This window comes from Chinchilla lanigera, unplaced genomic scaffold (genome assembly GCF_000276665.1).
Source record: "Chinchilla lanigera isolate Chin_1 unplaced genomic scaffold, ChiLan1.0 scaffold00030, whole genome shotgun sequence".
Taxonomy (NCBI): domain Eukaryota; kingdom Metazoa; phylum Chordata; class Mammalia; order Rodentia; family Chinchillidae; genus Chinchilla; species Chinchilla lanigera.
This window is the reverse complement of record NW_004955431.1, coordinates 23,589,349-23,601,541: the sequence shown is the minus strand read 5'-3', so window position 1 is coordinate 23,601,541 and position 12,193 is coordinate 23,589,349. Positions and strand designations below refer to the sequence as shown.

Below are 12,193 nucleotides of genomic sequence, written 5' to 3'. Positions count from 1 at the left end.
CAGGGCCCACACCGACGGCGCCGCCTCAGCACGCAGACGGCGCCCAGCACCCAGGAGGTGCGGAGGCGGAACTGGGTGCGGTCCTGGAGGGCAAGGCGCCTGCGTTCTCACCGATCAGCCCCACTCCGAGCAACAGCTGAGTGTCCGCCGCCTCAGCCGCAGCCATCTTCCGCCGCCGCGCGCAGCTTCTGCTCCGGACCCAGGCCCCGCCCTCCTCCAGGCCCCGCCCCACTCCAGGCCCCGCCCCACTCCAGGCCCCACCCGCAACCCCATTCGGCCCTCCTCGGGCCACGCCCATACTCAAGTCCCGCCCCAATCACTGAGGCCCCGCCCCGCCTCGTGCGGATTGCTCCTGTGGCTCCAGAGCACGCTTGATTCGGGCTGGTGGCCGCTTCCTCTGAAGCCTCGCTCATGAGACAAATCCAGGTCTTTAATCCAAGACTGCAGTTCCTCTAATCCAGGTCTTCATCCGCTTTCTCAATCCACTCCAATTTCCCTTTTCTTCTTATTTCCCCATTCTGTCTCCGTCCCCCAGTCTGGCACAAAAGAGCATGGTCCTTAGTTCCTCAAAATTGAGATCTCCATTCATTCATTCAGGCATTCCAAATCGAATCCAGAAAATAAGCTGAGAACCTAATACGTATTGGTCACAGTTGATCAAGAGAGAACATTCCAGTAGAAGAGACGGAAAATTGTTGCATAAAATAAATAATACACTACAACACCTAAGAGTGTCAAGTGCTATGAACACAAGAAAACCCTGCAGGATGTTACTGTATGCTCTCCAAAATGAGACCTAACTGGAAAATAAGCCCGAGCATGATTTTTCAGAATGCTCATAATGTAAGCCCTACCACAAAAATAAGCCCCTGTTAAGTCTGTCAGCCAGATGGACATATCAAAGTACACCTGTTGCTGGGCGTGGTGGCTCCTGTAATCCCAGCACTTGGGAGGCTGAGACAGGAGGACCATTGCGAGTTTGAAACCAGCCTGGGTACAAAGTGAGCTCAAGGCCAGCCTGAACTGCATAGGAAGAACCTGTCTCAAAAAGAAAAAAAAAAAAAAAATGAACTGGAGTCTTATTGCTGAATGATCAAAGTACAAATACAAGGCACGAACAATGTGATAATGAATGAATGTGGTTGTGTCTAACAGAAATCTTAATACACTGTGTGTTGTAATGATGTAGTACAACCAGGCTACATGGACAAGGAGTGGTCACTTAGGTGAGTTCTGTTGCTGTGCATGAGAGATTGTGGCCAATGATTCCATAGGAAATGGAGCCACAAGAAATTCAGTCCAGAATTTGTGGTTTGGAGAGTTATGATGATGTTCCAGAGGAAAATGACATGACTGTATTTGAATAAATGTAATTTTTGTACTTGAATAAATGTAGAGTGTTGTATATAAGAAAAATAAGACATCCTCTGAAGCCCTATTGCATGTTTTGGGGCAAAAAGTAATATAAGACCTGGGCTTATTTTCAGGGAAATATGGTAGTGAATGAGGATGGGCTGCTTTTTTTTGGGGGGGGGGTAGCCGGAATCAAACTCAGGATCTTGCCCTTGCCAGGCAGGCGCTTATGCCACTGAGCTAAATCCCTGGCCCTGAGCTACTTTAAATTGGGTGTCAAGGAAGGTTTCTCTGATGAAAGGCTACCTGAGCACAGATCAGAATCAAGGAAGGAAATGGACAGTAAACCAAGTGTGTGGCTCCCAGGTCCCTCCTTGTGGAAACTCAGCCAACCACCAACTCCAAATCATTCAAGATAGACTGCAGAGTTCTCCCTACCTCCTGAAATACAATCCCACCCACATCTTGCTTGAGCTTTCTTAAAGAATTACTATAAGCAGAGCTCGGTGGTGCATACCTGTAATCCCAGCACTCTGGAGGCTGAGGAGGAGGCTCATAAATTCCAGCCCAGCCTGGATGACTTCATGACTTAGTGAGAACTTGTCTCAAAATAAAAAATAAAAAGGCCTGTGCATATAGCTCATTGTGAACGCCCTGGGATTAATCCCCAGTACTGGGAAAAAGATCGCTATGAAATATTTATACATGTACACCAACTATCAAAAGACAAAATTGCAACAAATTTAAAGATCTAGCTGACGTGTAATCTGAGAAGAAATTGGCTTCATAGGCAGAAAGGGGCTGAAACAAGCAGAAATGGAGAACAAGAGGGGATTGATCCTTTCTAAATTACTTCTCTTAAAAGAGAGGGTAACCTATCCTGCCTGCTTTGTTGCTCAGTTAAACTAGGCCTCTCAGAGGATCGTTGCAAGTTCGAGACCAGCCTGGGCTACAAAGTGAGCTCAAAGCCAGCCTGAACTGCACAGGGAGACCCTGTCTCAAAAAAGACAATGAATAAATAAATAAATAAATAAATAAATAAATAAACTAGGTCTCTTCTGATTCGTTGTTGTGAATCTCCTGTTGTGGGGGGTGGGGGGGAGTTGGCCCATTTGCAGGTTTAACTTGATTACTTGACACTTAGCAAGAGTGACTCCATTTTGGTTTAGTCTGATCTGATGGGCCTAGGTCAGGAGCTTAATAATCCAAAACAGTGACCTCCTATACTTTTTTTTTTTTTTTTTTGGTTTTTCTCCGGTACCAGGAACCGAACTCACGACCTTGCGCTTGCCAGGCAGGCGCTTTTGCCGCTGAGCTAAATCCCCAGCCCCCCTCCTATACTTTTAACCCATCCTAAGGAAACCAACTAGTTTAGGACATCAAGTAAACCTAGTGCTCCTGTCATTCCAGTTCCTGGGGATGCTCAGGCAGGAGGATAGCAGCTCTAAGGTCAGTTGGGCAACACAGCAAGACACTATCTCAAAAAAAAAATGTCCAAGGTATCAGGTTAATAACCCTTCATTATTGTGGGCTGATCAAGACCACAATCTCCCAAACAGGTGGATGGCAAAGGCTTAAATAAATGAGACAATTGAAATGATTTCAGGGCTCCAAGAAGATTCAACCCTCTCACAGAAGTTAAGATTCTCTGGGTTTTTTGGTTTGGGCACTGGGAATCAAACTCAGGACCTTGTGCTTGTCAGGCAGTCATTTGTGTCCCTGAGCTACATGATCAGCAACCTACCTTCTGGGTTAAGACCAAGAACTTTCCAGGGCCACTAGTATTTATTTGGTTTTTCAAACAAAGAAGGGGGATACTGAAGAAAATGCAGGAATCTGGGCAGGACTTGGGAATCCCTGTAAGGACTTCTCCAAGTAATACTTTGTGTTAATTTAGAACTATGTTATCTCCAAGAAGGCCCTCACTGCAGGACTGAGATGCTTGCAGCTACAGTCTCCTCTTAGTTTATTGGGGTTGGAGCCAAAAGTCCACAGCTGTGGCCTTGTCCTGTCCTTTGAGGCCTCATGGCTTCACCCAGCATTATAGGCCTCAGTAGGGACCAGTGATTTACCGTAAACATGGAAAGCCAATTGGTTAATTTAAGTCCTGCTCTTCAGTGGCCCAAGCATCTGCCTGGCAAGCACAAGGTCCTGAGTTCGATTCCCAGTTTAAAAAAAAAAAATTAAGTCCTGCTCAGAGCTGTTTGTAGTGGTCTCTACCACCAGGGAACTGAAAAGTGGGACACAGATTCAGAATCTGTTTGGAAGCAAAGTAGACACACTCAAGTTTCATTAGCCTTTGCTAGTGAGGATTCACAGGCAAACCATTTCTAAGAAAAATCGATCTTGTGGAGTTCCTATAACAACCTTGACAAAACATCAACCTGCAACAATTTGCACTTCAAATACCTGTTTTTTAATGAAAGTGTTATAGGCAGCTGAGTTAGATATAAATGTTATAGACAGTCAGACAAGGCCAGGCCTCGAAGGAGCCAGTGCAGAAGATGGAATACCTTGCAAATGGAGAGATGAGCACTTCCGCTGTGGGTCAGACCTCAAGACAAAAGATTAAACAGATGTGCCCACATACTTCTCCTGGGGATGAACATCATGGATTGATAGTCTAAATAGGTTGCAGTCACCTTAAAAAAGCCAGGAGGAGTCACTAACCCAACCCGCTATAGGAAAGGCCTCTGCTTTGTATTCATGCCCACTTGCTACATGACTCGCTTCCCCATTTGATCCCGATTTAATCAATTTTACTTAAACAATTATACTTGTAATCTTACTGGCTGATCATAGTTTTGTCCCAACTCATTCCCACCTAGCAAGTTCCCATGTTTTCCATGTTGGACCCGCCTCACCTCCTGGTTTTGCTCTGTGACAATCCCTGGAAAAGACAGGTTCCAGGCAACCTACTCTTGCCCCCTTCTGTCCCTCTCTTGGACAGAAACTTTCTTTCCTCAATAAGTATATTCTGCTCTTAACCTCCATTGTTCCTAAAATTCTTTCTTCGATTTTAGAGAACACAAACACATACCAGATATCTTTCAGGTTGGGAGTTTCTTTCCCCTATATCAAAAGGAACCCATTTAATCAACTAAGGTAATTATATTAAGAAAAAAATTGGGGGCATACTGGAAGTTAAACCCAGGGCCTTCACATTGAGATATTTATATCCATAGCCCGCCCCCTTTTAGAACTCTTTAAACAGAATCTCACTAAGATACTCAAATTGCCCAGGTTGCGTTCTAACTTGCAATTCTCCTACCTCAGCCGCCGGCATATTTTAAGTTACTACAATAAGGTGAACTTTCCCCTCAAAATTCACAGGTTGCTGTACCTTGGACTGTGACTATTTGAGGCAGTGCTTTTAAGGTGTGCATAGGGTGGGGGTGGGGATTGTGTTCAAATGAACTCATTAATGAGGACCCCAAACTAATCTAAGAGTTTTTATAAGAAGGGGAAAAGTGCTGGGCGTGGTGGCGCATGCCTGCAATCCCAGCACTCGGCAGGCTGAGACAGGAGGATTGCTGTGAGTTTGAAGCCAGGCGGCACTACAGAGTAAGACCGTGTCTCCAAAAAAAGAAGAGGAAGAGGAAGAAGGACAAGGAGAAGGCAAAGAAGAGGAAAAATTAGCCAGCCATGGTTGCACACACCTGCAATCCCGGTACTTAGGAGGCTGCAGCAGGGGGATTGCTGTGAGTCCAAGGCCAGCCTGGGCTACACAGTGAAACCCTGTCTCAAAGAAAAAAAAAAAAAAGAAGAGGAAAAATGGACAAAGAGAGATGAGCTGCCGTAGGGGTGTGTTACAGAGGAAAGACCCCATGAAGAAGTAGCTGCTCTCAGCCAAGTAGACAGGCCTCAGAAGAAACCAAACCAACCAACACACCTTGGTTTCAAGACTTTTCGCTTCCAGACCTGTGAGAAAATAAGTTCCTGTTGTTTAAACCTTGCTGTCTGTGGTACTTTTTTTATTGTAGCCTTAGCAAACCAATCTACTGACTCTTAGGCGATTTGTAGTAGATGCATATGAGGCGCCAGAAACTATTTCCATGGTGCTCACCCTCTCTTGAAAACAGCAGCTCAGAAATATCACTTTGAGTCACCAGAAGTATCTGCTTCTTGTCTTTGAGTAAAGGAATGAAGCCAAGTTCACCTAGTTCAGTGACAGCAACATTTTAGAGACCAGTGCCTAAACTGCAACCCCAAGCCCACTTAGGTATCACAAAGTGCCAACCCTGCAATTAAACCTGAATACTCAGGTTTTAGTTTAGAAGAAAACAACTCATACATGAACATTTTTTGTCTTCAAAGAAAAACAAGTGACACACGTGCCATAGGTTCACCACCACTGCCCTCAACAGTCTTCCTTGGATGGCAAGGTGTACAGCAACATTTTTTTGGTGTGCAGGTTTGGAGAAGAAATGTCCTAGGCCCCCTTGGGAACCACAATAGCTCCAAGGAGAGAAGGTGGCAAGGGATCTGTGTGTGAGGAACGGTGACCTTTGGAACCAGCCCTGATCTGCTCCCCCAAGGGCACCTGATTCTCCTGGACAAGCTGGGTGTTGGGTCTGGGGCAAGAACCCTGATGTCGAGAGTTCATCAGCGAGTCAGGGAGATCATCTCTCCTCCTCCAAGAACCAGCACAAGGATCCGCTCCCCAAGTAGCCTCATGGAGGGCTGTAGGGAAGACACAGTCTTCCACAGTGAGCTGCTTGGCTTGAGAGGCAAAAAGAAATAGAACGATCCGGGGCTTCTTCATGAGCTCCCCGGATTTGTTTGCTGGCTGGAGAGCAAGCCCTGGGTTCCAGAATGTCTAGTCCGCCATCCAGGCTGCTATAACAAAATGCCATGAACTGGGTGGCTCAGAAATAACAGAAATTTATTTCTTACAGTCTGGAGGCCAGAGAGTCCTTTATCAACATACTGGCAGTTTTTGTGTCCTGCGAGGGCTGCTTCCCCGTAGTAGTTGTCTTCAAACTGCAACCTCGTGTGGCAGAAAGGTGGGGGTCTCTTGACCTATTAATCAGCTTATTCCTATAGATTCATGATGCTGTTTAACTCTAAACAGGTCCCATCTCCTAATACCGTCATTTGCAGGTTAGGATTTCAATATGTGCATTTGGGTAGAGAGACAATGCTATGTGACAGTTGGAAGTAAGCCCTTAAGAAATACTGAGTTCACTGATCACAGGGCAGGTGGATGCTCTGGAATTTAATACGAAAGCAAGATGACTTTAAATACACATTAAGTTTATGGCAGTGCAACTCTTTTCATGATGAAATGCTTGATTTTGTTTAATATAGGATTTATTTATTTAGGTTTTTTGAGACAGGGTCTTGTTATGCAGTTCAGGTTGGCCTTGAGCTTACTTTGTAGCCCAGGCTGGTCTCGAACTCGCAACAATCCTCCTGCCTCAGCCTCCTGAGTGCTGGGATTACAGGTGTGTGCCACCACGCCTGGCTGAGGTCTTGTTGAAGTAGGTAAGACTTCAGCAATTTTTCCTTCTCTTTACTTTTATTTCAACGTTTGGAAGTATTGGATTCATTGTTTCTTGTAGCTCAAACTAGAAATGCTCTGAGGTTGGATGTGGTGGTGAGTAACTGTGGTCCACCCTACCAAGGAGGCTGAGGCAGGAGGATTACTTGAGCCCAGGAGTTCCAGACTAGTCTGAGCAGCAGAGCAACACCTCATCTCAACATAAATAAATAGATTAACAGGTGGATAAAAAACCTAATCTTTCAAAACTCTGAAGTGTGGACTCATTTTAAGATTATAAGGGTTGGGGATATAGCTCAGTGGCATAAGTGCCTGCCTGGCAAACACAAGGTCCTGAGTTCAAGTCCCAGTAGCCACCCTAAAAACCACACACAGGCATTTATTAGCTGGACATGGTGGCAGCAGCCTGTAATACTAGCACTCAGGAGGTAAGGCAGGAGAGTTTAAGACCAACTTGAGCTACATAGTGAGTTCAAGGCCAGCCTGAATTGCAGTGAGACCCTGTTTCAAAAAAAAAAAATTATGATAGGTAGGTTATTTTTTTCTTAATGTTACATAAAACAGTGATGTTTCATCATTGATAACATTTCCATTTGATGAAACAAAGGAGACAAAAGGATGAGAAAATATGTTAAACGCAGAGTCCTCAGATCTCCTGTTTTTCTCACTTCATTGTGGTCACTGAAATACAGTTTAGTGTGGCATTCGGACTTGGGGGATCGTTTCCCCTGAGTCAGCAAGGACACAGCAGCAGTAAAAACCCCATTTCCCTTGCGCAATGTCTACTGTGCAAACATTCACGAAACACACTGGGCCGTGGGCTAAAGGCTGGGTGATGAGCACAGAGATAACCAAAGCTTGTAATCTTACAACCAGGCAGAAGAACAGGAGGAGAGAGAAGGCAGGGCTGGATCCATTGCCTCTGGGAACTGGGACCCGGAGACCTAAACCTGAGGAAGGAGAAAAAGGCAAAAAATGCCCAGCATGGTGGCATACACCAGCGATCCCAGCACGCAGGAGGCTGAAGCTGAGGATTATCTTATGTTTTGTGGTACTGGGCACTGCACCAGGGACCCATGTGTGCTGGGCAATGTTCAACCAATGAGCCGTACCAGCAGCACCTAATTGTCAGGATCATTGTCCCTCCTTACTCCTTGTCCCTGTCTTGGGTAGGTGGTCCATTCCCTCAATGAACAACTTAGGGAGCAGCCCCATGTGGCCAAGGCCTTTAGGTGCCATCTTTGTCTCTGGCACATAGAAAGCATTCAGCATCAGGCATGGTGGTGCATATCTGTTATTTCAGCACTTAGGAGGCTGAGGCAGGAGGATTGCTGCAAGTTCAAGGCCAGCTTGGACTACACAGTGAGACCCTATCTTAAAAAAAGAAAGTGTAATGGTTGACGCATTGTGTCAACTTCAGAAGTTTACAAGTCTAACTAAGTGACTTAGAAAAAAGAAAGAAAGAAAGAAAGAAAGAAAGAAAAAAGAAAGAAAGAAAGAAAGAAAGAAAAAGAGAAAGAGAAAAAGAAAGAAGAAAGTAGATGAAGATAGAGACAATTACAACAGAAAGGATTAGGGAGGCGGCGATGGGTGTGGGGAGAGGAAAGAGGACTAAGGCTGTGCCCTCTTCCATGCAGTAGCCACCGAGGCTGAGGGTGGGAAGGTTATTTGTGGGAAGGTGGATGACAGCAGCTGATGCCTCCCTCCCTCCTATTTCATCACTTTGGGCCATCAGACCTGTCCGACAAGCTCCCCGGCGGGGAAGGGGAAAGCAGTAGGAGTTGGGAGAGGAAGAGGGGAGGCTTTGCCATCCAAGCTTTAGCTACCAGACTGACCTCAGTGCTGTCTCCGGCCGAGCTGGGGGCTGCAAGGCGCGACTCACAACCCGGCTCTGCCCCTCTCAGCTGGGGAACCGCACCCACCCTGCCTCTTCTCTCGGGGCACGTTTTCTCAGTGATCAAGCAGGGCTAACCATGCCTTCCTCTGCGCCTCTCCCAATAAAGATTGGAATTAGAAAAAATCTGCACGCAAAGTTTATAGATAAGGACAGCCTTGCCTCCCCGGACCCCCTCCACATGCAGAGATCTGTTTGAAGGGCCGGCAGAGCTCAGCTTACAGCCGGACCCGTGGCTGTGACTTGTTATAGCCAGAGGACGCAAAGCAGAAGCAGCGGAGGAGGCAGGAGGAGGAGCAATGCCTGGAAGAACCAGGCCCAAGCTTCTAGCGTCCTCTCCCCATGGAGTCACACAGGGTGTGCTTCATTCCTCCAGCCACAAGCCGTGCCAGCCCTGACAAGTGCAGTTGACCAGGGAAGCTCGTTAAGACTCAGAGAACAAAGTTTTATTGAGGCCAGTGACGTAGCCACCCTCTGCCTAAATCCTACCCACATTCCCAGCGCTTGGCATGGGCCATGCAGCACCCTCTGGACAGTTGCTTTCATCTTTTCTGGGAATGGGGGTGACACTGGTGAAATCCATGTTCCTAGGCACCAGCTGAGGTCCGCCTTTGCAGGCTGGCCTTCCTAAGGATAACAGTCCCACTGTGCTCGCTTTGGCAGCACATATACTAAAGATACCAGTCCCAGGCCTGCTATGTCATTTCTTTTCTTCATAGCCTTCCCAATCCCTGGTCCCCAAGAAAAGAAGTTGTTGGCACTAGTACACATTTGGAAAATGCCCGAATCTTTCTGTTCGTGAAGACAAGGGCCCCAGCATCTTCCACAAATGGTTTGTTTTGTTTTGTTGAAACAGAATCTTGCTGTGTATTCAGGATTGCTTTGAATTCACTATGTAACCCAGGCTGGCCTCAGACTCTCAGCAATCCTCCTGCCTCAGCCTTCTGTGTGCTGAGATTACAGGAGTGTGTCACCATGCCTGGTGTGGCTCTTTTTAAAAAATTGTTTCTATCCCTGAAGTTTTTTGTCTTTGTTTGGTTTATTCATTTGCTTTGTACTAGTAATTGTACCAAGGAGCTACTAAACTACATCCCCAGCCCTTTTACTTTTTATTTGGAAAGAAGTTCTGGTTAAGTGGCCTCAAAGTTGCCATCCTCTGGCTTCAGGCCCCTGAGTAGCTGGGATCGTAGCATGCACCACCATGTGTCTGTGTAGGATGTAACCTGGGATAGGGATGTCAGCAAGGGAGCCCCTAGGGTGGCAGCTCTGTTCATATAGGGGATTCAGGCTCTCCTGGGGACTCAAAAAAGGTTTAGTTTCCTGCTCTTGCACTTCTGACAATTAACTGGCTTCCAGCGTATATAAGGCTACTAGAGCATCCCCAGGAGGAAGTTGTACCTGATGTCCTAGTTTTAGTGAGATGCTGATATTGGAACCTGGGTAGATCCTAGGCCCCAAGCAGCCAAGTTCAAAGTTTAGTTGTATTTAAAGAAAAAGTTCAGCAGGGTGTGGTGGCACATACCTATAATCCCAGTACCCAGGAGACTGAGGCAGGAGGATCACCCTGAGTTTAAGGCCAACCTGGACTGCATAGTAAGTTCAAGACCACCCTGAAATTCATGGTGACACCCTGACTCAAAAACAACGAACAACTCCCCCACAATGAACAAACAAAAAACACTAAAAAAAGCTCAGCAAGAAAAATATAATTTAAATAGAGCTGGGTGTGGTGGTGCACACCTGTAATCCCAGCACTTGGGAGGCTGAGGCAGGAGGATCATTTCAAGTCTGAGGCCAGTCTGGGCTACAAAGTGAATCCAAGACTAGCCTGAACTGCATAGTAAGACCCTGTCTCAAAAAGGCTAAATAAATAAATAAATAAATAAATAAATAAATAAATAAATTCTGATCCTTATTTGCATTTTTCAAAAATACTAAAAGAGACTAAAATTTATTATAGTGATATGCCTTAAAATCCCTTTCCTGCCGGGTGTGGTGGAACACGCCTATAATCCCAGCACTTGGGAGGCTGAGGCAGGAGGATCCTTGCAAGTTCGAGGTCAGCCTGGGCTACAAAGTGAGCTAAAGTCTAGCCTGAACTATACAGGAAGACCCTGTCTCAAAAAGACCAAAAAAAAAAAAAAAAAAAAAAAAAAAAAAGTAGTTCAGGCTGGCCTTGTACTCACTACGTAGCTGAGGCTGGCCTCAAATATGTGATGATCCTCCTGCTTCAGCTTCTTAAGAACTAAGATTACAGACATGCACCACCATGCCTGGCTCTCCCTCATTTTTTTTTTCCCCTTATGTTTTAAAATAGCTTTTACTTTAGAATAGTTCAAATCTACAGAAAAGCTACTTAAAGTAGTATACCCCATACCCACTTGTCTCTATTATTATCACCTACATTAATCAGTACGATACATTTGTCACAACCAAGGAGCCAGTATTGATACATTAACTGAAGTCCATTCTTTATTCACATTTCCACCTCATGTCTTCTTTTCTGTCCATTAGCAGTGAAGCTCCAGAGAAAGCTCAAACTGGATGGTCACAGGATGTGGTGGCCCAGTAATTCCAGCCCTCTGAGAGGCTGAGTCAGGAGGATAGCAAGTTCCAGCCTAGCTTGGGTGATTTAGCAACTTAGTGAGACCCTATCTCAAAATTAAAAAATAAATAAAAAGCCTGGGGCTGTAGCTCAGTGCAAAGGCCCTGAGTTCAACCCCAGAACCAACCACCACCAACAACAAAAAACCCAGGTGGTTGTCAGATTTAGACTGGATGTGGGCAAAGGGCCCACGAGCAGATGCCATTTACCTTGCTCCTGGAGACAGTGACACAATGCAGAGTATCTAATCTCCACCTCTCTGAAAGCTCACACCCTGTGGCTCTAGTTTCCTTCTAATCATGCTCAGCACCTTTAACAGAGAAGCTTGTTTTCCAACCACACCCAAAACCACTATGCACAGTGTCTACTCCCTCTGCTTCTTAGGCCTGCTTGGTCTGGTTTTGGGCATAACCTCTCAGATCCCCACATAGGAGCTGGGCTTGGTGGCACCCAAGGATGGCACGTGTGGGGTGTGTGCCGAGTCCCACGAACATGCTCCTCTCCTCCCCTCAGCTTCTCCTGGAGCCCGAAGAATGTTCATGGTCGAAGACAGCTGAGTGTAAGATGCATTTCTCCCAAGAGGTAGTGAATACTTCTGGGACAGGTTCTGCAAAAAATGTACTCCACTCAATTTGCATTCCAATTTTCCTGCTTTACATTCCAAGAACCTGAAGGAATCTGGGCGTGGTGGCACATGCCTGTAATCCCAGCACTTGGGAGGCTGAGGCAGGAGGATCTTTGCAAGTTCAAGACCAGCCTGGGCTACAAAGTGAGCTCAAGGCCAGCCTGAGCTGCATAGAGAGACCCTGTCTCAAAAAAGCACACACACACACACACA

The 12,193-nt window shown here is 46.1% G+C and overlaps 1 protein-coding gene across 1 annotated transcript in view; it reads right to left on the bottom strand.

Moving 5' to 3' along the window:
- The window catches only part of Fam45a (family with sequence similarity 45, member A), a 22,515-nt gene extending 22,311 nt beyond the window's left edge, over nucleotides 1–204 (bottom strand). Inside the window, exon 1 of the mRNA XM_005387885.2 lies at nucleotides 112–204. Coding sequence (XP_005387942.1) covers nucleotides 112–166 — 55 coding nt within the window. The 5' untranslated portion in view covers nucleotides 167–204. The remainder of the gene's footprint in view (nucleotides 1–111) is intronic.
- Between the last annotated feature and the right edge of the window lie 11,989 nt (nucleotides 205–12,193).